Source organism: Anomaloglossus baeobatrachus, chromosome 2 (assembly GCF_048569485.1).
Source record: "Anomaloglossus baeobatrachus isolate aAnoBae1 chromosome 2, aAnoBae1.hap1, whole genome shotgun sequence".
In the NCBI taxonomy this organism is placed as follows: domain Eukaryota; kingdom Metazoa; phylum Chordata; class Amphibia; order Anura; family Aromobatidae; genus Anomaloglossus; species Anomaloglossus baeobatrachus.
Window position 1 is genome coordinate 121,450,683 of NC_134354.1, and position 25,695 is coordinate 121,476,377.

The 25,695-nt window shown below is 44.0% G+C and overlaps 1 protein-coding gene across 3 annotated transcripts in view; it reads right to left on the bottom strand.

Moving 5' to 3' along the window:
• Positions 1–298: 298 nt before the first annotated feature.
• Positions 299–25,695, bottom strand: part of SGSM2 (small G protein signaling modulator 2) — a 511,886-nt gene continuing 486,489 nt past the window's right edge. For all 3 annotated transcript variants that reach the window (XM_075335301.1, XM_075335300.1, XM_075335299.1), the window contains 3 exons: positions 13,356–13,452; positions 9,818–9,985; positions 299–4,586 (listed from right to left, as the gene is read on the bottom strand). In XM_075335301.1, the coding sequence (XP_075191416.1) occupies positions 4,498–4,586; positions 9,818–9,985; positions 13,356–13,452 (354 nt within the window). In that variant the 3' untranslated portion in view covers positions 299–4,497. The remainder of the gene's footprint in view (positions 4,587–9,817; positions 9,986–13,355; positions 13,453–25,695) is intronic.

The following is a 25,695-nucleotide window of genomic DNA, read 5'->3' on the forward strand; positions in this document are numbered from 1 at the left end:
GTAAAAGCTATAATGAAATCAGCCCAACATGTCTATTACGCACCTTATTAACATCACAATGAGTTCTCCAGGTTATCATCGATAACACTTCTGTGCCAAACAGAACCAAATATAAGCTCTGCTGCAAGGACAGATATTTACTGTAGATACAAGTGCATCTCAATAAATTAGAATATCATCAAAAAGTTTATTTATGTATATCAATACAAAAAGGGAAACGCATACATTATACAGTCATTAAACACAGAGTGATCTATTTTAAGTGTTTATTTCTGTTAATGTTGATGATTATAGCTTACAACCAATGAAAACCCAAAAGTCATTATCTCAGAAAATTAGAATAATTGCCACAAAAAACCTGCAAAAACTTCCGAAGCATTTAAAATGGTCCTTAAGTCTGGTTCTGTGGGCTACATAATCATGGGGAAGACTGCTGACTTGACAGATGTCCAGAAGGCAGTTATTGACACACTCCACAAGGAGGGTAAGCCACAAAATGTCATTGCTAAAGAAGCTGGCTGTTCACAGAGTGCTGTATCCAAGCATATTAATGGAAAGTTGAGTGAAAGGAAAAAGTGTGGTAGAAAAAGGTGCACGAGCAACCGGGATAACCGCAGCCTTGATAGGATTGTTAAGAAAAGGACACTCAATAATTTGGAGGAGATTCACAAGGAGTGGACTGCTGCTGGTGTCAGTGCTTCAAGAGCCACCACATACAACCGTATCCAGGACATGGGCTACAACTGTCACATTCCTTGTGTAAAGCCACTCATGACCAATAGACAACGCCAGAAGCGTCTTACTTGGGTCTAAAAGAAAAAGAACTGCACTGTTGCTCAGTGGTCCAAAGTGTTGTTTTCAGATGAAAGTAAATTTTGCTTTTCATTTGGAAATCGCGGTCCCAGAGTCTGGAGGAAGAGTGGAGAGGCCACAATCCAAGCTGCTTGAGATGTAGTGTGAAGTTTCCACAATCAGTGATGGTTTGGGGAGCCATGTCATCTGCTGGTGTAGGTCCACTATGCTTTAGAAAGACCAAAGTCAGCGCAGCCATCTACCAAAAAATTTTAGAGCACTTCATGCTTCCCTCTGCTGACAAGCTTTTTGGAGATAGAAATTTCATTTTCCAGCAGGACGTGGCACCTGTCCACACTGCCAAAAGTACCAATACCTGCTTTAATAACCACAGTATCACTGTGCTTGATTGGCCAGCAAATTCACCTGACCTAAACCCCATAGAGAATATATGGGGTATTGTCAAGAGGAAAATGAGAGACGCCAGACCCAAAAGTGCAGACAAGCTGAAGGCTGTTATCAAAGCAACCTGGGCTTCCATAACACCTCAGCAGTGCCACAGGCTGATCACCTCCATGCCATGCCGCATTGATGCAGTAATTCATGCATAAGGAGCCCGATCAAGTACTAAGTATCAAGTACAAAGTGCATTTACTGAACATCTTTTTCAGTAGGCCAACATTTCTGAGTTTAAAGTATTTTTTTTCAGTTGGTCTTATATAATATTCGAATTTTCTGAGATAATGACTTTTGGGTTTTCATTGGCTATAAGCGATAATCATCAACATTACCAGAAATAAACACTTGAAATAGATCACTCTCTGTGTAATGACTCTATATAATATATGCGTTTCCTTTTTGTATTGAATTACTGAAATAAATTAACTTTTTGATGATATTCCAATTTATTAAGATGAACTTGTAGGTCATATTACCTTCCAAAGCAGAGGTCTCCAAACCTTTGTTGGCCACAGCTGATAAGTGTTAAGCTATACTAAATATGAAGGGCTTAGGACAGGAGCGGACACATATTGAAGTGGGTCCTTGTGCAAAAACAGTAAATGGTCATTTGCAGTCCAAAAGTTCATCATAATGCATGATTCAACCCTTTTTGGAGGTGGAAATGTTACTGTTACTTATCAGGCCCCTGTGCAGCTGCTCAGATTGCACCAATGGTATCTCCACCCCTGCTTAAGATATGACCAAGGCAGGGGTGGATTACTGTGGATAGACAAACACAGTAGGGTCTTACCCAACAAAAAGAGAGAATAGATCATGAGGGCTGGTCACTTACCGTGTTTGGTTGTGTGACACACAACGAATAGTACAAGCATAGTGCAGCTGCCGCAGAATCCACATGCCCTAAAGGCCAAACGAGAAGTACTGGAACCAGAATAAAACCATGGAACAGGAACCGTGCTGTTGCAGACGAATGTAGATTGGTGGATTTCTTAAAGAAGAAGTGGGGTTTCACATCAAAACGCGTAGAAATAAACCACATCTCTCACAAATTATCATGTGTATTGGATCTAGATTTGTCTGCAGAAGTGGTTCTTCTTCTATAGTTTTATTCTGGTTCAAGGCAGGGGTGGCCATACCATTGGAGCAATTTGTGTAGCACAGGGGCTTAAGAGATGTGGGAGACTACATCCACAGCCAAAGCAGCAAGCAGCTTCTCTTACAGATACATAATGGGCTACATTATGAGGAGCTATTTCATTCCTGTGGGCCCATATACAGTTCTTGCAGAGGGGTCCTCTGCTGTCTGTGTCTTCCCTTGGACCAAGTGGTACGTGTTTTACTACATTGTTAACTGCTAATGATTTCATAATATCTGTAGTCTTTCGACAACTGTGTTAAGCTATACTAAATATTAAATTGTTTATCCACCACTTGGACAACCCCGTGTCAATTACAATATTGCTCAACATAGAGTAAAAACACCATATACTCATCATTATGCCGACACTGTTCTAGTGATGTTGGCGCTCGCAGGATGCTGTTATGTCGCGTGAGCCCTGCAGCTAAATCAGGCTGCTTCTCTCTGACTCTCCCAATTAGTTGGGAAGGATGTGACCATGAAGCAGCCACTGGTAACAGCGCCACGTGACCCTGGGGTGGTGGCGGCATAGGGGATGAATGTAAGGTGCTGTTACTCTATGTACGGGAATATTTTTAATTAAGAAAGTGTTGTCTTTGTAGTGCACAACCCCTTTAAGGGATTAAGATATGGCCAAGTGAAACTTTTCGTACACACCACGGAAAAAATCTCTTAGATATTGGTGCTGCAATCACATTACATTATCTACCGACATGAGGGGAGAAAACTAAGGAGCTTATTTTGCAATTTTTGTTAATTTTCCAAATTGAGGAAGATTGTGATTTAGTTGTAACTTCCTCAACATGCACATTGGTGAAGAGAACGTAGTAATGATCAAATAATGAACTACTGAATGGGTAACAACATACAGAGGAGTCCTTACATTTACAGAGAACATACATGCATCCATCATGCACCATGGTCTCTCCATGCGCCAATAATACTGCAGTCTCTTTAAAAAGATAATACAGAAGTAACGTCAACAAAACGGAACAGACACTCCAGTTATGTCATACGTTACACAAAGGTTGTAATCTTCTAATAATTGTACATGTACCATTTTTGGACAAAAAAGCCCTTAGTTCGAAGACAAAAATAATTTATAAGGTGCCTTCTAGATAACTTCGAAAATAAATTTGCTAACTTGTTATTGTTAATAAGAGCTGCATTACGTAAGACATGGAAGTGTCATGGGTCATCTAGTATTTTTATAGGACATCAAAGTGTTAACCACCTGAGAACGGATATGGGAAAATCACTCTCTCTCTCTCTCTGTATATATATAGGTAATTCTGTCCCCCTTTTCCGTTACAAAAAAGGTTGTCAACTGTAAATACCCCAAAAGCACTTGTGAAAGCAAATCACTAGGTCACTCCTAACCCAATGTTCAAGTGACGTGATAGGCAAAGGCATGAAACTCATGTATGTTTCTGATGTTCTTGATTTCAAATTTGGCCTTCCGGTATAATAAGGAAAATGTGAGCTGTAGTCAGAGCAAATGTACCACTGAATCATCAGATTTTCATGTTCTGGCGATCAGTATGTAGAGATTTTTTTAGTTATAGACTTCACAGCCCATCTCATGCCTGGGTGTTTTTTTTCAACAGCCCTTCATGGAAATCACAGTGGAATATAGAGACACATCTGCATGCAGAACAGAACATAGTTAACTTAACATCATTTGTAAAGGGCTTGATATGGCATCTGTCCCCGGAAGTCAACTGAAAGAAGAAGTTTGCGAAAAATTCCTTGGCCAACATACAATAAGATTTAAGTCTTAGAAGACAATGATATACTCCCACCGATACAGCAGCATGGAAATCAAGGGTTCACAAAGTTTGGTGCCTTCTATACTTCCCGTTTCACTGAAATGGGGCTTGGTTAGATATGTGACAATTTATTAAACACCAGACCGTGATCCTTGTTTTAGCTGACCTGGTACTGTGTTTTTCTTACTGAGAAATGGAAAATGTCCTGAAGAGATTGACACTGATCAACAAGTACAGAGAAGATGGATTCTGCTGCTGGACACAGTTGAAGGCCCTTCGAGCACCTCTAGATGATGATCATGCTTTTCATGGTCTTCAATTAAAAATGGAAGTTCCTCATTTGTTTTCAATCAGAGTTTGAACCTTGTGAACTAGTTCCCGGGCTATCCTCAGAATGAGCTGTGCATCATGGTGCTCCGCCATTTCTATCAAAGCAAGAAGTAAAATTTTATGTTAGAGTTTTTTATATTTTTTTCTGCAGACGACCATTATTTGTTCATTTAGTTAATATGCAACAAAAATTCAATACACATACAGTCCTATGAAAAAATGTTCTTTTATTTTAGCAAAAATGTCACCAAACTGATTAAAGTAATAAAAGATTGGGCTTTTTAGAATCACTGCACGCGGCTCTATCACAAAGGAAATTAATCATGATGTGGAGGTTCCACTCGTTGGTATATGTGAAAAGAAAAGGAGAAAGAGGAGCGCTCATGATGCGGTTGTGCATCCCGATACAACCCCGGTATTGAACGTGTTTAGAAGGTGTATTGCTGCAGGCACTTCCTGTAAACTCGTCAGTTCGGCAGCAGCCGCTGAAGCTATGGTGAGGTCCTATAGGTGTAGCTGTGTCCGCAGATGGTGCCCCTTGAACTGATCAAGCCAGCCCCAATTGTACTCTAGAGTGCCATGTTTTTCACATGTATGGAGTGAGTGCAGGTACAGAAAAAGACCCCGCAGCCTGACGTACATTTCGTGGGTCTACCTCCAAGAAAAAGCAGGCGGTTGACATGTATGTCAGGTTGTGGGATCCTTTTCTGTGCCTGCACTTACTCCATACATGTGAAAAATATGGCGCCCTAGAGTACAATTGCCGCTGGCTTGACCAGTCCACGGTGCACCATTTTTGGATGCAGCCACACCAGCGGGATATCACCAAAGCCTCAGCGGCTGCTGCCAACCTGACGAGTTCACAAGGAGTGCTTGCAGCAATGATCCTTCTCTACACGTTCAATACCGGGGTTTTGAAGGCACACACAACTGCTACAGGAGCGCTCCTTTCTCCCCTTTTCTTTTCACATATACCAAGCTGATTACAGAAACCCCACTGGAATTTATGTCAGGACTTTGAGTAGATCACTGCAGAAACCTAATTTTATTTTGACAAACACTTTCTAATGGCACTGTATATGCTTTAAAAAATTGTCCATTTTTTATTTTTAAATGATCAGAATTACATAAAAAAGCAATACTCACAGATTCCTCACAAGACCCACCCCTACGCTGACTGGTCCCTCATGGTCTACACTCCACTCTCTTTATCAAACAGTGATGATCAGGGGCGGATGAAGAGTAGTCAGAACCCCAGGCAGTTTAGAAGATGTGGGCGCCCCAGCCCCCATATTTCACATAACATGTCACATGATCCCCTTTTAATCGATCATGTGATAGGTCACATGGTTAATACACAGGTACACATCTGTAGATACAAAATAATAGAGACTGCGGCATGTATTGCCCACTTTGTTTCTCCCTTATATACAGTGCTAGACATAATATCGTGCTATACATAATAGAGCAGAGATGGGAAATTAATTTTCCCGAGGGGCAACATGAGGGACCTTGACTCTTGTCAAGGACGAACCAACAGGGTGAAATTAATTCTGCTCAATATTAACATATTAGTTATACCGTAATTATTATTTTATATTAATTGTATCACTTAATATTGAGCACAATTAAAGAAACCTGTCATGTGAAAAAATGCTGTTAACCTGTAGATATGGGGTTACTCTGCAATTTATTATCATTCTAAACCTGCCCGGCGCCTGCACTTTAAACACTGCTGCCAGGAGGAAAAGAACTTTAATCCTATAATTAGTGCTGAAAACTACCCCAGATTTTTTGGAGTCAAACTGTCTTTTTTTCTTGGTAGAATCCAAAAAGCTTAATCCTATCAATGCCTGCTATTTTTTTCTTGGCTCTCTCCAAAGACCAATTGGGATACCCCCCTTTTTTTTAAATATGGATATCATTATGCATTATTGATACATTGTTGCATTATATGTTGCTGGCTATTACTACTGTGTTATGCTTTTGTATCACTTAAAAAATAGTTTTATGGTCAGGTTATTGGATGTTCTGATTGTATTTTTCTCCAAAATGCTGAATCCTTTCCTTATAACTCTTATGCATGCTGTATATTGATCAATATGCGGATAGCTTACATGTTTGATTTGCTTTTCTAGCTCATGTTTTTAAATCTCTCACACATGTTTGTAATTACCCTGATGGGAGTGAGATGTATATAAGGTTCTATGTTTGGAAAGCAGATCAGATTCTGGACCGTGAAGAAGGCGGATTTTACCGCTGAAACGCGTAGTCCTATCTGCACTATTTTCCTGCGATAATGCTGTTCTGAATTGCTTGGACCATTATATTTTAATGAATTTATGAATAAAAAGGACATTTTTTTTAACAGCATCCTGGATTGCTCACGTTATTGCTGGACTCTGCCTTGTTGTTGTTCACATTTGTATGGATGGACTCCTACGCCCTGATCCGGGCACAACGGAGTTAACCAGGTCAGCTGAGGATCCAGGTGATTCACAGGAGTGAGCTGGTCTACATTGTTGGACTTATATATATATATATATATATATATATAATATATATATATATATAGTATATATATTTTGTTTGTTTATATTTCTAAATCTGCCTTAGGATATGTGCGCACTAGAAATGTGAAGTTTCTCAAGAAAATTTCTTGAGAAACTTCTGCCAGTGAAAGATTTCCGGACCTGCGGAAAAAATCCGCACCAAATCCGCATGCGGTTTTGCCGCGGATTTACCGCGGATTTGCCGCGGATTTACCGCAGGTTTGTCCCTGCAATAAATAATAAAGATAATCGATAGACAGATAATGGATAGAGGGAAAGATGGATAGATGAATAGATAGATAGATAGAGGGATAGATAGATAGATGAATAGATGAATAGATAGATAGATAGAGGGATAGATAGATGAATAGATGAATAGATAGATAGATAGAGGGATAGATGGATAGATAGATAGAGGGATAGATGGATAGATAGATAGATAGATAGATAGATAGAGGGATAGATAGATAGAGGGATAGATAGATAGAGGGATAGATAGATAGAGGGATAGATAGATAGAGGGATAGATAGATAGATAGATAGATGAGAAAAACCTATATAATGTTCCACCTCCCTGCATTTTCTAAGCTGGCACCCTTTAGTGACTTTCATGTGGCACTAAAGGGTGCTTAGCCTTGTATTTAGCCATAAAATAAATAAATAATTAAAAAAAAACGACGTGAGGTCCCCCCATATTTTGTAGCCAGCTTGGGTAAAGCAGACGGCTGCAGCCTGCAGACCACCGCTGGCAGCTTCACCTTGGCTGATAATCCAAAACAGTGGGCACCCCACGCTGTTATTTTAAATTATATAAATAATTTAAAACAAAAAACGTGCGGTCCCCCCCATATTGGATCACCAGCCAAGGTAAAGCGGACAGCTGGGGTCTGATATTCTCAGACTAGGGAGGTCCACTGTTATTGGACACTCCCCAGCCTAAAAATAGCAGGCCGCAGCCGCCCCAGAAGTGGCGCATCCATTAGACGTGCCAATCCTGGCGCTTTGCCCCAGCTCATCCCGCGCCCTGGTGCGTTGGCAAACGGGGTAATATATGGGGTTGATGCCAGATGTGTAATGTCACCTGGCATCAAGCCCTGGGGTTGGTGAGGTCAGGCGTCTATCAGATACCCGACATCACCAACCCAGTCAGTAATAATTAAAAAATAGACAACAAAAAAAGTTTTATTTGAAAAAACACTCCCCACATAGCCTCTTTAACCAATTTATTGAAAAGAACAATCAATCCACGTCCGGCGTAATCCAATAAGGGGGGGGTCCCACGGCGATCCATACCATTGTCACTGTCCCAGTCAATGAAGAACAGAATGTTCCCCATTGGCTGGGAGAGCAATGCAGTGACCTGAGCTAACATCAATAGGTCAGCTCAGGTCACTGCAGGGGATGACGAGTGCTGCCATCAGGAGCATAGATGAGATCATTACCTTCTGTGATCATCTCCTGTACTGCTGATGTCAGTGCTGTCACTGACTTCTATGCCCGCCGCGTTGTCAGAAGTATCGCGAGAGCCCGTGACGTCACCGCTAGTGACAGTCTCGGGCCGCTCGCGAGACGGGCATAGACAGCAGTGACCGCGGTGACGTCAGGAGGCAGGAGATCGTCACAGCAGGTAATGATCTCACCTCCTGACAGCAGCGATCGTCATCCCCGCGGCTCCCAGCACTGCAGGATGTCAGTGTCTGCCTGCGCTGCCGCGTGACAGGCTGCTGACACTGCGGGCAGACACTGACACCTTGCAGTGCAGTGTCAGTGTCTGCCTGTGTCAGTGTCTGCCTGCGCTGCAGCGTGACAGGCTGCTGACACTGCGGGCACACACTGACACCCTGCAGGGCAAGCAGCCGCGAGGCCGGAGCAGGACACAGACTGCACGGGACAGACCTGGAGGTCGCACGGAAGCGCTTCTGTGCGGCGTCCAGGGAGTGTGACGTCTGTGTTTACTCTGCTCCGCTTCCTCTTCCTGGCATAATGTTATCGCTTCCTGCAAAACCGCAGGCAGCGATGAGCATTCCCGCAGGTAATTCGCGGCTATTCCGGTGGTATACCGCACATCATTGCTACCTGCGGAATACCCCCGGAATACCGCAGGTACCTGCGGAAATTAATGGACATGCACATTTTCTCAAGAAAGTTTCTCGAGAAAATTTTCTCAAGAAATTTTCTTGAGAAAAATCCGCACAGTGCGCACAACTATTTTTTTTTCTCATTGAATTTCATGGGAAATGTCTGCACAAAGATTGCAGACATTTCTCAAGAAATTTCCGGGGCAAATCCGCGGGTAAATCCGCAGGTAAAAAGCTCTAGTGCGCACATAGCCTAACAGTTCCAGAGATATAGTCCTTTTCATTTAGTGCTAATTTTCATGGCTTTTACCGAGGGGGCATGTGTCACTGGTACTCTGGGGCATGTCTTCAGGCTACTCTGTAAAATTACCCTATGAGCAATGTCCCCTTGTAAAGACCATAAAAAGTGGCACTAAATATAAATACTCATATTTCTGGAACCATGTGGTGAATTTAAAATAAAAAAAAAAACAAACAACCAAAACAGGATATTCAGGTGGGCTCGCAGGAATAAAGTAACAGCAAAACCAGGTGTAGGTAAAAAATAATCCAGAAGTGGCGCCCGTGTTTCTAATATGCTTTTCCTCTGATTGTTCCACTCCTTTTTTTGGCTTACAAGTACGGAGATAAAAAAAAACAACTCACCAAGTACTCAGTGTGGCCTTAATGGTTCAAAATCTTATGCAAAGTACTTACCATTAAAAAACTTGATAATATCTGTAAAATCCATGTTGTTGTCTCGCACGATCTCTCGATAAACTTGCACAAGAGCAAGAGCGATGAACAATACAAAATGTTCTGAGGAAATATGTCTTGCTGCCCAGATAACTTCCCAAACAGCAAATACATCTTCATATAACAATTCTGCCAAAAACAACATGTAAAAAAAATAAATAAAATTTTGCGAAAAGGTATTGGACATATTAAATCACATGAGATGGAAGACAAACCTTGGCTTAATAAGTCATAAAGTATCCAGCCGATGATCTAGACATTGTGTTTTGGTCAACAACAAAATAAATGTACATATTTTGAAATATTAAGAATACAAGATAGCCGCAGAGTTAGGCCTAAAACACACTTCCGCATAAAAACGTCCATGTGACACGGTCCGTTTTTCGGGTCCGTGTTCCGTTTTATTGGGGCGTTTCTCCGGTACGTATGGCATCCGTGTGATGGCGTATGCGAGCCGTGTGTACGTGTAAAATGTCCGTGTTTGTGTGTAAAATGCCCGTGTATGTGTACGTGGAATGTCCGTGTGGAATGTCCGTTTGTGTGTTGCACAATGTCGTTGATACATGTCGGCTGACAGCAGACAGAGTTGCGCGATGAGAATGAACACGGGTGAACTTCACCCGACTTCATTGTCATTCCGCAGGCTCTGTCTGTGTGCCGCGTACTGATTAGCGGTCACCTGTGAAGGATTCACCAGTGACCGCTAATCCCCCGAGTGACTGAAGTGAGCAGCCCTCTCTCATACTTACCGCTCCCCGATCACCAGCGCGGCGAGGAACAGCTGTGCAGAGAATACGCGGCAACAATTACTTTGAATATGCCGGCCGCTCATTAATCAATCTCGTATTCCCTGCTTTCCCCACCCACAGACGCCTGTGATTGGTTGCAGTAAGACACGCCCCCCACGCTGAGTGACAGCTGTCTCACTGCACCCAATCACAGCAACCGGTGGGCGTGTCTATACTGTGCAGTAAAATAAATAATTAAAAAAAAACGGCGTGCGGTCCCCCCCAATTTTAATACCAGCCAGATAAAGCCATACGGCTGAAGGCTGGTATTCTCAGGATGGGGAGCCCCACGTTATGGGGAGCCCCCCAGCCTAACAATATCAGTCAGCAGCTGCCCAGAATTGCCGCATACATTATATGCGACAGTTCTGGGACTGTACCCGGCTCTTCCCGTTCCGTGTGATTTTACGTGTGTGTGCCATCTACCATTGAATAACATGGGTCTCCGTGTGTACGCATCTCCGGTACGTGCAAATACGTACCGCACACGTACAAAAAAAAACGGATCTGTGTTGCGGGTCTTACTGAAGTTTAGTTTTAATGGATTTTAATTTAGATTTTATACAACACAATTTTTTTCCTTAAATTCAAATCATTGACATCATCTTGATTTGTTAGGGCTGAAGTTTATTTATAGTGGTTTATCCTGAAGTAGTTTCTAAAGGGGATCTATCACCTCTTGGGAAATGTGAAGGAGAAAAAAATAAATAAAACCTTATTGAAATGTATAGAATTAAAAACCCCTCTCTATTTTATTGATAAAAGCACTGCCTTTTTTAAAAGGAAAACAGAAGACTAGCTTTGCACTTTGGCCACATTCACACATCTGTGTCTCCAGTACATGTGACGTCTGTTTTTACACGTACTGGATACACGAACATGTGTAGATCCATTAAAATCAATGGGCTTGTACACTCGTCTGTGCTTTGATACGAACCGTGTATACGTGTGAAGCACTTGCGTGTTCGTGTGCTCCACAAGGCGACATGTAAGTTTTCTGCCAGCAGCACGGATGTCACATGGACAGCACACTCATGTTATCCAGGTGACATGTATCAGAGGAAACACAGGTCACAGAGAAATAAATGTATTGTTATACTTAAATGTCTCCAGCGCTGCTGTCTCTGCCTTTGCTGTTGCTTTTGGGCCCGCTCATTATGCTAATGAATATTCACTGCACTGACTGCGGCGGACCCAGAATCAACAGCAGCGTGGGAGACAGCAGCGCCGGAGACAGGTAAGTATACAAGTTCGTGTTGTCCATGTGCTATCCAGATGTCATACGGATAGCACACAAACAGTACATGGACGGACATATGTATCTACACCATGGACCGTTCAAAATGTTAGTTTATTGCACGGACTTGTGTAGGAGGCCTTAGTGTGCAGATAGTCAACATTGGAGAGATCTGTGCTGGTATATTGGTTCATGCACTTATAAAGGCAGCAATTTAAGAGGTATTCTTGTGCATTAAGAAGCAGCAGAAAAAGAAGAAGGCTAGAAGTATCAGCAACAGAGGTAAACTCTGACACAGCCTTCTCCTGAGTGCTTGTCTATTAATGGCTGTGTATATATAAGACACTCAGGATAACCTATACTTCTTGTCTTCTCTTGCAGATTCAATAGACAGGGACATCTTTTTCCATGGCTAATATTATGTACTTTAGACACCAGGACACATTTTACTGGATTTGCATTTTTTTTTTTATTTTCTGCCCGTTTGGTTGCATTGCTGAAATATTTGCTACATTTGTTATTTGAATTAGGAGAATTTATTAGAAGATAAGTGAATTGATGATTCTCTTAAAGTCTAATGCGGGCATCACACGGTACGATCTATCGTGCGATCGCACAAGCGATCGTACCCTCCCCGTCATTTGTGCGTCACGGGCAATTAGTTGCCCGTGGCGCACAAAGTCGTTAAACCCCCGTCACACGTACTTACCTGCTGAGTGACCTCGCTGTGGGCGGCGAACATCCACTTCCTGAAGGGGGATGGACGTTCGGCGTCATAGCGACGTCACACAGCGACCGGCCAATAGAAGCGGAGGGGCGGAGATAAGTGGGACGTAAACATCCCACCCACCTCCTTCCTTCAGCATTGCCGGCAGGAGCCGCGGCACGCAGGTAAGCTGTGTTCATCGTTCCCGGGGTGTCACACGGAGCGATGTGTGCTGCCCCGGGTATGATGAACAACCAGCGCAAAGAAAAATAAACGATTTTTTAAAATTTAAAAACGATTTGCAAACGTTTTGCGTCGCTCGTAGTTGTCACACGGAACGACATCCTAAACGATGCCGGATATGCGTCACAAAAACCGTGACCCCGACGATGCATCGCACGATAGATCGTCTCGTGTGACGCCCGCATAAGGATCAGCAACTCAATAAAATAATAAACTGATGAGTCCAATCCTGCATATTCTCTATTTATCATCAGAATCAGCTCCTTTACCCCTCACAAATAATGTGCCTCCTAGAGAAGAGAACTTCACCACATTTCGACCTTTCTCGGGTAAAATTTAAGTGGCCCCTGTGTCCTTGGAATACTGAAGGAAATCATCTGATTGGCCAATGATATGAATATGAGAAAGGTCTGATAATTTTATCTACTGTCACTTTTTGTGTTTTTCTAAGAACTGATGATTCCTCATTATACAAAGACACAATAATTACACAAGAGTTTTACATTGACCATTTATTAAGAATACCTCTTTTGAAATCAAGTAGAAACCAACGATAACAGAAGTAGAAATGTGTGTAGTCTCCATTCTGATGCATGAGTTCAAAGAGCTCGGAGTCCAAAATCTGGAAAAAAAAAACACTTTATTATTATTTTTTATACGAATAGGACATCAGTATCTTCACATTATCTCAGGAAATGTTCTATATATCTAAGTATGTACTAATAATGTATCACAGGTGGTATAGCGAGTATTGTGGCAAGAAAAGGGGGGAAGACTCCCCAGGTCCACCCATGGAGTGAGGCACACAAGAAGTGTCCACTACGCTCAAATGTATCAATGTACAATACTTGGTATTGGAGTAAATTGTACACACGATCAAACAATCATATGTTCCAGTCGGCTATGGGAGCCAAGAAAAAATAGAAAAAAAGGTATTAAATGAAAAAATAAAAATTAGATCACTCCCCTTTTACCCAGTTAAAACAAAGACATTTTAAAAATAAAAAAGCATATTCAGTGTTGTCGTATTCTTAAAAGTCTAATCTATGAAAATATACAGTATTTTTCGGACTATAAGACGCACCGGACTATTAGACGCACCCTGGTTTTAGAGGAGGAAAATAGGAAAATAAAACTTTAAGCAAAAAAATGTGGTCATGACACACTGTTATGGGGCGAAGATCTGCTGCTGACACTGTTATGGGGGTAATGTCCCCAAATTCTCTACTAAGGTACCCCATCCTGGTAATGATCCTCCTGCCTTGTATATGGTCCTGCTATAAACCCCCATCCTGCTCATATACCCCCATCCTGCTCATATACCCCCATCCTGCTCATATACCCCTATCCTGCTTATATACCAGCATCCTGCTCATATTCCCCCATCCTGTTCATATACCCCCATCCTATTGATATACCCCCCATCCATCCTGCTCATATTCCCCCATCCATCCTGCTCATATACCCCCATCCTGTTCATATACCTCCATCTTGTTCATATACCCCCATCCTGTTCATATACCCCCATCCTGTTCATATACCCCTATCCTGTTCATATACCCCCCATCCTGTTCATATACCCCCCATCCTGTTCATATACCCCCCATCCTGTTCATATACCCCTATCCTGTTCATATACCCCCATCCTGTTCATATACCCCCATCCATCCTGCTCATATACTCCCATCCTGTTCATATACCCCCATCCTGTTCATATACCCCCATCCTGTTCATATACCCCCCATCCATCCTGCTCATATACTCCCTTCCTGCTATATGCCCCATCGTGCTCATATACCATCCTGGTATATGGCCTGTATCCTATAGCACAGAGAAAAAAAAACAAACGTTTATACTCACCTGTTCCTCACTCCCTGCAGCTGATCATCTTCCTCTCTGCACCACGTGCGTGTGTGTGTGTGTGTGTGTGTGGCCATTCCCCTGCAGCACGGGATGTCTTCCTGTCTGTGCCGATCAGCTGACCGGGGACGCCAGCTGCAGGGGGACGCCTCCACACACGGGGACGGGTGAGTGTACTGATTCACTGCACCCCGCGCTGATGATGACGCGCGGGGGGACAGTGAATACAGCCGCACATGATCACTCCAGGCTGTAGTTGCCAGGGGTGATCATGCGGACCGGCTCTTTACTATGCGCGCGTCCCCGCTCTTCCTCCCGCCCACCTGTCAGCGCCGGCTTCTGCGCTGAGAAATGGGCAGGAGGATGGGCGTGCATATGTAATGAGCGGGCCCACGTGGTCACGGCAGGCACTGCTGCTGCCTGCTCGTGCCCCCGATGACCCGCTCCACCGCAGCACCCTCATTCCCGGCCGCAGCCCTACAGTCAGACCATAAGACGCACCCCCAACTTTCCCCCAACATTTGAGGGGAAAAGAGTGCGTCTTATGGTCCGAAAAATACGGTAAAATTAAAGAACTGATTCAGTAAATGATGTAATGAAAAAAAAACAATGTAAAAATTATTGAAGTTTTCTGGTCGACGCAACTTTGACAAAAATGCAACAAAAAGTGAATAAAACATTGTATGCATCTGAAAATGGGGCTATTAAAAACTACAGCTCGGCATGCAAAAAACTAAAACAAACCATCCTGAGGTTATATTGACAAAAAAAAGATATGGCTCCTTGAATTTTTATTATTTTATGGCCCTTCTTCAAATTGGCTGCGTCCTTAAGGAGATTAAGGGGTATTATTATTTTATGGGGGCACTCATAATTTTGAAACTTTCAAAATGAATCAAAGGGGGCACTAATACTTTTATGAAAGCACTATTACAATGGCGCTCATTTGTGCCATTACTTTCTGGGGCAAAAATATTGCATGATGCAGAAAATTTGAGAACTGAAATGTGCATGTGTTTCAAACAATTTGTATATATTTGTATATGTGTGCAGAATTATTAGGCAAATTAGTATTTTGATCACATGATACTTTTTATACATGTTGTCCTACTCCAAGTTGTATAGGCTTGAGAGACAACTACCAATTAAATAAATCAGGTGAGGTGCATCTCTGGAATGAGGAGGGGTGTGGTGTAATGACATCAACACCCTATATAAGGTCTGCTTAATTATTAGGCAACTTCCTTTCCTTTGGCAAAATGGGTCAGAAGAGAGATTTGACGGGCTCTGAAAAGTGCAAAATTGTGAGATATCTTGCAGAGGGATGCAGCAGTCTTGAAATTGCCAAACTTTTGAAGCGTGATCCCCGAACAATCAAGCTTTTCATGGCAAATAGCCAACAGTGTCGCAAGAAGCATGTTGGGCAAAATAGGCGCAAAATAACTGCCCATGAATTAAGGAAAATCAAGCGTGAAGCTGCCAAGATGCCATTTGCCACCAGTTTGGCCATATTTCAGAGCTGCAACATTACTGGAGTATCAAAAAGCACAAGGTGTGCCATAATTGGGGACATGGCCAAGGTAAGGAAGGCTGAAAAACGACCACCTTTGAACAAGAAAAGATAAAACGTCAAGACTGGGCCAAGAAATATCTTAAGACTGATTTTTCAAAGGTTTTATGGACTGATGAAATGAGAGTGACTCTTAATGGGCCAGATGGATGGGCCAGAGGCTGGATCAGTAAAGGGCAGAGAGCTCCACTCCGACTCAGACGCCAGCAAGGTGGAGATGGGGTACTGATATGGGCTGGTATCATCAAAGATGAACTTGTGGGACCTTTTCGGGTTGAGGATGGAGTGAAGCTCAACTCCCAAACCTACTGCCAGTTTCTGGAAGACAACTTCTTCAAGCAGTGGTACAGGAAGAAGTTGGCATCGTTCATGAAAAACATGATTTTCATGCAGGACAATGCTCCATCACATGCATCCAACTACTCCACAGCGTGGCTGGCCAGTAAAGGTCTAAAAGATGAAAAAAGAATGACATGGCCCCCTTGTTCACCTGATCTGAACCCCATAGAGAACCTGTTGTCCCTCATAAAATGTAAGCTCTACAGGGAGGGAAAACAGTACACCTCTCGGAACAGTGTCTGGGAGGCTGTGGTGGCTGCTGCAAGCAATGTTGATCGTAATCAGATCAAGCAACTGACATAATCTATGGATGGTAGACTGTTGAGTGTCATCATAAAGAATGGTGGCTATATTGGTCACTAATTTTTATGGGCTTTGTTTTTGCATGTCAGAAATGTTTATTTCTAAATTTTGTGCAGTTATATTGGTTTACCTGGTGAAAATAAACAAGTGAGATGGGAATATATTTGGTTTTTATTAAGTTGCCTAATAATTCTGCACAGTAATAGTTACCTGCACAAACAGATATCCTCCTAAGATAGCCAAATCTAAAAAAAAAAAACCTCCAACTTCTAAAAATATTAAGCTTTGATATTCATTAGTCTTTTGGGTTGATTAAGAACATAGTTGTTGATCAATAATAAAAAAAATCCTCTAAAACACAACTTGCCTAATAATTCTGTACACAGTGTATATTGGATGTCGGGAAGAAGTAAATTTCTGAAATGTCAATTTGCTTGCTTTTCTTCACTTACGTAATATCTATATTAATATACTGTTTAAAGAGAGATCACATAAATGTTGTCTATGTTTATCCGACTTTATATTCGCCTCTTCTTCCTCACATGACTGCACACTTTAAGCCATGTTTCTATGTTCCATAAACAATGCCTTTTTTTCCGCTGTGTGGTTTTGAGCAGAAAAGTTCAACCAAAGTGGAAGTGATTTCATAAAAGCTCATGCCCACTGTGCATATAAAAATGTTAAAACTGTGTGTTTTTGTGGTGCACTTCTTCCTTTTTATATGTGGAACTTGAAAAACGCATCTAAAAAACACAGGCCGTGTTCATACAATTCCATTAATTTGCTGTGATTTTTTTTTTATTTTTTAAATGCTGTGATTTTACAAATTGTCTCTCCAGTAAAGGAGACAAACTCTAGCACAGCGCCACCTATTGGAAGTAGCGATCCTAAAAGTCACAAGTGGATTTTCAACAATCCTTTGCAATATAACTCAGGATATATAAGCCAGATCAGAATCCCAATTTGCAGACACGGTGTTTCGGGGTGCTTGCCCCTCGTCAGTGCAAAGTATGGGGGTGTCTGATCTGGCTCATGAGAAAGCTATGTGGGGACCACGGGGGAACACTATTCTCCTTAAGGAGACTTTGCAAGCCAGTCTGGCTGCCAGGTAAGGGGACTTATAGCTGCAATGCCCCTCTGGGAAATATTCAAATTGTCTCTCCAGTAAAGGAGACAAACTCTAGCACAGCGCCACCTATTGGAAGTAGCGATCCTAAAAGTCACAAGTGGATTTTCAACAATCCTTTGCAATATGACTCAGGATATATAAGCCAGATCAGAATCCCAATTTGCAGACACGGTGTTTCAGGGTGCTTGCCCCTCGTCAGTGCAAAGTATGGGGGTGTCTGATCTGGCTCATGAGAAAGCTATGTGGGGACCACGGGGGAACACTATTCTCCTTAAGGAGACTTTGCAAGCCAGTCTGGCTGCCAGGTAAGGGGACTTATAGCTGCAATGCCCCTCTGGGAAATATTCAAATTGTCTCTCCAGTAAAGGAGACAAACTCTAGCACAGCGCCACCTATTGGAAGTAGCGATCCTAAAAGTCACAAGTGGATTTTCAACAATCCTTTGCAATATGACTCAGGATATATAAGCCAGATCAGAATCCCAATTTGCAGACACGGTGTTTCGGGGTGCTTGCCCCTCGTCAGTGCAAAGTATGGGGGTGTCTGATCTGGCTCATGAGAAAGCTATGTGGGGACCACGGGGGAACACTATTCTCCTTAAGGAGACTTTGCAAGCCAGTCTGGCTGCCAGGTAAGGGGACTTATAGCTGCAATGCCCCTCTGGGAAATATTCAAATTGTCTCTCCAGTAAAGGAGACAAACTCTAGCACAGCGCCACCTATTGGAAGTAGCGATTTTACAAGGCATTCTGATAATTGCGGCAAAAAAAATGAATGAAGAATGAATTGTGTGAACACAGCCTTGTGTTAAGTGCGAGATCCCTAACGTTTCTGCAATAAAACAACGTTAAATAAATGCAGTTTCAAATCTGCACCAAAAACGCTTTAAAAAAGGAGAACAGAATTGCATTAGTCCAATGAAATTTTTGTGTCATTTCTGCAGGAAAAAAACAAAACAGCGCTTTCACATGGGATTGTATACAAGTACATTTCTGCATTACAAACTGCAATACATCACTGGAGTGCTGCTTTAGTAAAAGAAAGAAAACAAAGCTAATGTCAAGTCTTTAAAGAGGTTGTCCAGTACTTGATATTGGTAGCCTATCCTTAAGTGTAGGCCATCGGTCAGTACAGTAAAGGAGCTCTAGCGCCCATACAAGTGTGGTCTCCCCATTGCTGTATACAGAGACGGAGGGGGTCATCAGTATCAGTGTCTGACCTGGAGCTATAGTTTGATCTGTTGAAGTGGATGAGACCAGCTGTCAAACTGGGCACTGATGCTCCGACTAGTAAACTGCTTAAAAGATTATTCTAGGTCTAAAACATTTTTCCACAATCCCACCAGGAACAAGACTGTGACTAGGAGTCATTATAATGGAGCAGGGGGCCCACGTGTGTCAATTCTCAACGTCTATAAGGATGTTGAAAACAGCAGAGCACTGTACATGCCTGTTGGTAGAGATAATGGAATAATCAGCAGGGTATCTTCACATCTAAAGGTGGCTTTACACACTGCAACATCGCAAACGACATCGCTGTAACGTCACCGGTTTTGTTACGTAATAGCGACCTCCCCAGCGACATTGCAGTGTATGAAACACATCAGCGACCTGGCCCCTGCTGTGAAGTTGCTGATAGCTACAAATCGTTCAGGACCATTCTTTGGTCCTTTGTTTCCCGCTGTGCAGCATGCATCGCTAGAAAGTCTCAGTGTGTAAAGGGGACTTTACAGCGACTTCGTTAACGATTTCCCTTTCAAAAAGCTGCTTTACAACGTCCCCAATGACTTGCTAGGTCGTTCTGCAGGTCCGGATCGCTGCTGCGTCGGGGGCCAGGTTTGCCTGTTTGACAGCTCACCAGCGACTCACCAGAGACTTTGTAGCGATCCCGGCCAGGTTGGGATCGCTGGTGGGATCGCTAGAAAGTCTCAGTGTGTAAAGGGGCCTTAAGACCTCTTAGCTGCAGCTTTGTGGCTGTGGTGAATAGAGACTAATGGCATCTTTCTACCTGCAGTGACTATATGCCATATTACTAGTAACATGACTTCCATCACTGAGTTGATGTCAGTAGTATCGCCTGTGTAGCCACTGATTGGCTGCAGCGGTCAGCAGTCAATGAAGACAGAACATTAGTCCAGAAAGAACTGTTAAGTACAGTTTCTTTTGTTTTTTTACTACATCCATAGATGTTAAAATAAAATTCTTAGTTGCATGAACCATAAAAGAGAACCTGTCACCAGATTAATGCTGCCCGAACCATAGGCAGCATGAATCAGAGCCTGGCTGCACACCTGCAAGACAATAACATTTTTGTGGGTGTGGAAGGAGCTATTTAGTTATTATATATGGATGTTATGTTCTAGTGATCATAAACATTTGTCCATGTAGTGTACTTATAGGAAAATATTTTCTGAATTGTAGATATATAAGATACTTTATGATCATGGTGTAACAGGAACAGAGCAGTCATCCTCTCTTTAGCCTAAAATTGCTTACTACTGTTTATTCCCTTACAGCATATGTCACCTACGCCATGTTCAGTGAAGGTTCAACTGTTTGATATTAAAGAGGACCAACCACCAAGGTTTTCCTATATAAGCTAAAGCCAGTTCTATACTCGGGCCATCATGCTGATTCTATACATACCTTTAGTTGTGAGATCGGATGTATACGTTCTGAAATACAGGCAAGAAAAGTTTGTGAAACGCACTGTTATTTGATTATGGGTGCAATGGAATATCTAATAGGTGGGTCAGGTTTTGTTAGTTATTCCTGCCCCTGTCTGCTGCCTGTCCTTCGTCACCCTGTCTCTCTTATTACAGGGGGCAGAAGGACAAGGGAAGGAAGGACAGGGAAGGGAATAACTAGCAAAACCCTACCCACCTATTAGATATTCCGTTGCACCTATCATCAAATAACAGGGGATTGCACAATCTTCACTTGCCTGTATTTCAGAAAGTATACATCCGATCTCACAACTACAGGCTTTAGTTTATACATGAAAATCCTGGTGGTTGGTCCTCTTTAAATGAATTAATTATATCAGGAATTTTTAAACAAATCACAATTTAGGATTACTGATCCTTAAAAAAAGGTGCAGTACGGACTGACATATGTTATATGAGCATGTGCTGTGGAAAGTACCTTCATAATACGTTAACATTAAGTTTCCATTGTTGAAGCCATATGTACTATAGTTACTCACATAGTTATCAAAATAAAATGTGCAACAAATTAAATGCATCAATTCTGAAAACAGTTGTGGCCAAAAGTGTTGGCACCCTTGAAATTGTTCCAGAAAATGAAGTACTTCTCCCAGAAAAGTATTGCAATTACCTGTTTTCTTGTCATACATGTGTTTATTTTCTTTGTATGTATTCGATCAACACAAGAAAAAGGAAAAAAAAGGCAAACTGGACATAATTTCACAGAAAACTCCAAAAATGGTCTGGACAAAATTGTTGGCACCCTAAACTTAATATTTGGTTGCACATCCTTTGGAATAAATAACTGCAATCAATCGCTTCCTATAACCATCAACAAGCTTCTTATACCTCTCAACTGGAATTTTGGACTCTTCTTTTGCAAACTTCTCCAGGTCTCTCATATTTGATTTCTACAGAGGTATTCAATGAGATCATTGTCCTGCTGTAAGACCCGTGACCTAGTATGCAAACCCAGCTTTCGACCCAGGACACTACATTGCGATCCATTGAGACCCAAAATCCTTTCATAATCTCCAGATTTCATGATACCTTGCACAAGTCAAGGCACCCAGTGTCAGAGGCAGCAAAACAACCCCGAAACATCTTTCAACCTCTACCATATTTAACTGTAGATACTGTGTTATTTTCATTGTAGGCCTCATTCCATTTTCGGTAAACAGTAGAATGTTGTTCTTTACCAAAAAGCTCTATTTTGGTCTCATCTGACAACAAGATGCTTTCCCAGAAGGATTTTGACTTTTTTACGTACATTTTGGAAAACTGCAGTATAGCTTTGTTATGTCTCTGTGTCAGCAGTGGGGTCCTCCTGGGTCTTCTGCCATGGTATTGCATTTCATTCAAATGTCGATGATTAGTTTGCGCTGACAGTGATGCACCTGAGCCTGCAAGACAGCTTGAATTTCTCTGGAACTTGATTGGGGCAGCATATTCACCATCTAGACCAATGATGGCGAACCTATGGCACGCGTGCCAGACTGGGCACGCAGAGCCTTTTTTGCTGGCAGGCGCGCTGTTGCCACATTAAGCCACTTTGCACTGTCGGTGTGGTCGCGCCAACAGTGCAAAGTGGTGTTGGAGCAGAGGAGACATTTCTCCTCCTTCTGACACACCTCCTCTCCTGAGCCGCAGGCCTGTTGCCTAGGAGACGGAGGAGCGTCAGTAGGCGGCGCCGGCGTCTTGTGGCCGCGCGGGAACTGAACTGACTGAGGACGCAGCGATGGAGCGGGTGTTGCAAGGTGAGTTTTTTTAAAAAAAAAAAAATTATTTTAAGCTCTGTGCGGCAGTGCCAAGGTGTGGGGGACAGTGCCAGCACGGGGCAAACATGGAGCGCACGGGGGAAACATGGAGCGCACGGGGGAAACATGGGAGCACGGGGGAAACATGGGAGCACGGGGGAAACATGGGAGCACGGGGGAAACATGGGAGCACGGGGGAAACATGGGAGCACGGGGGAAACATGGGAGCACGGGGGTAACATGGGAGCACGGGGTAACATGGGAGCACGGGGTAACATGGGAGCACGGGGTAACATGGGAGCACGGGGTAACATGGGAGCACGGGGCAAACATGGGAGCACGGGGCAAACATGGGAGCACGGGGTAACATGGGAGCACGGGGTAACATGCGAGCACGGGGTAACATGCGAGCACGGGGTAACATGGGAGCACGGGGCAAACATGGGAGCACGGGGAAAACATGGGAGCACGGGGAAAACATGGGAGCACGGGGCAAACATGGGAGCACGGGGGAAACATGGGAGCACGGGGGAAACATGGGAGCACGGGGCAAACATACAGAGCACGGGGCAAACATACAGAGCACGGGGCAAACATACAGAGCACGGGGCAAAAATACAGAGCACGGGGCAAAAATACAGAGCACGGGGCAAACAAAGAGCACGGGGCAAACATACAGAGCACGCGGCAAACATACAGAGCACGGGGCAAACATACAGAGCACGGGGCAAACATACAGAGCACGGGGCAAACATACAGAGCACGGGGCAAACAAACAGAGCACGGGGCAAACAAACAGAGCACGGGGCAAACAAACAGAGCACGGGGCCAACATACAGAGCACGGGGCCAACATACAGAGCACGGGGCAAACATACAGAGCACGGGGCAAACATACAGAGCACGGGGCAAACATACAGAGCACGGGGCATATAAACAGAGCACGGGGCAAACATACAGAGTACGGGGCATATAAACAGAGCACGGGGCAAACAAACAGAGCATGGGGCAAACAAACAGAGCATGGGGCAAACAGAGCACGGGGCAAACATACAGAGCACGGGGCAAACATACAGAGTACGGGGCAAACATACAGAGCACGGGGCAAACATACAGAGCACGGGGCAAACATACAGAGCACGGGGCATATAAACAGAGCACGGGGCAAACATACAGAGTACGGGGCATATAAACAGAGCACGGGGCAAACAAACAGAGCACGGGGCAAACAAACAGAGCACGGGGCAAACAAACAGAGCACGGGGCAAACATACAGAGCACGGGGCCAACATACAGAGCACGGGGCAAACATACAGAGCACGGGGCAAACATACAGAGCACGGGGGCAAACATACAGAGCACGGGGCAAACATACAGAGCACGGGGCAAACATACAGAGCACGGGGCATATGAACAGAGCACGGGGCAAACAAACAGAGCACGGGGCAAACAAACAGAGCACGGGGCAAACAAACAGAGCACGGGGGCAAACAGAGCACGGGGCAAACAAACAGAGCACGGGGCAAACAAACAGAGCACGGGGCAAACAAACAGAGCACGGGGACAACATACAGAGCACGGGGCAAACATACAGAGCACGGGGCAAACATACAGAGAACGGGGCAAACATAGAGAGCACGGGGCATATAAACAGAGCACGGGGCAAACATACAGAGTACGGGGCAAACATACAGAGTACGGGGCATATAAACAGAGCACGGGGCAAACAAACAGAGCACGGGGCAAACAAACAGAGCACGGGGCAAACAAACAGAGCACGGGGACAACATACAGAGCACGGGGCAAACATACAGAGCACGGGGCAAACATACAGAGAACGGGGGCAAACATACAGAGTACGGGGCAAACATACAGAGCACGGGGCAAACATACAGAGCACGGGGCAAACATACAGAGCACGGGGCATATAAACAGAGCACGGGGCAAACAAACAGAGCACGGGGCAAACAAACAGAGCACGGGGCAAACAAACAGAGCACGGGGCAAACAAACAGAGCACGGGGGCAAACAGAGCACGGGGGCAAACAGAGCACGGGGCAAACAAAGAGAGCACGGGGCAAACAAAGAGAGCACGGGGCAAACAAACAGAGCACGGGGCAAACATACAGAGCACGGGGCAAACATACAGAGCACGGGGCAAACATACAGAGCACGGGGCAAACATACAGAGCACGGGGCAAACAAACAGAGCACGGAGCAAACAAACAGAGCACGGGGCAAACAAACAGAGCACGGGGCATATATACAGAGCACGGGGCAAACAGAGCACGGGGCAAACATACAGAGCACGGGGCAAACATACAGAGCACGGGGCAAACATACAGAGCACGGGGCAAACATACAGAGCACGGGGCAAACAAACAGAGCAAGGGGCAAACAAACAGAGCACGGGGAAAACAAACAGAGCACGGGGGCAAACAAATAGAGCATGGGGGCAAACAAATAGAGCATGGGGGCAAACAAACAGAGCACGGGGCAAACAAACAGAGCACGGGGCAAACAAACAGAGCACGGGGCAAACAAACAGAGCACGGGGCAAACATACAGAGCACGGGGCCAACATACAGAGCACGGGGCAAACATACAGAGCACGGGGGCAAACATACAGAGCACGGGGCAAACATACAGAGCACGGGGCAAACATACAGAGCACGGGGCATATGAACAGAGCACGGGGCAAACATACAGAGCACGGAGCAAACAAACAGAGCACGGAGCAAACAAACAGAGCACGGGGCAAACAAACAGAGCACGGGGCATATATACAGAGCACGGGGCAAACAGAGCACGGGGCAAACATACAGAGCACGGGGCAAACATACAGAGCACGGGGCAAACATACAGAGCACGGGGCAAACATACAGAGCACGGGGCAAACAAACAGAGCAAGGGGCAAACAAACAGAGCACGGGGAAAACAAACAGAGCACGGGGGCAAACAAATAGAGCATGGGGGCAAACAAACAGAGCGCGGGGCAAGCAAACAGAGCACGGGGCAAGCAAACAGAGCAGGGGGGAAGCAAACAGAGCACGGGGCATACATGGCTGCAAGGATAGGGGAAACATGCAAAGATGGAGAGAAACGTGCAAAGATGGGGAAACGTGCAAAGATGGGGAAACATGGCTGCAAGGATGGGGGGTAAACATGGCTGCAAGGATGGGGGGGAAACATGACTGCAAGGATG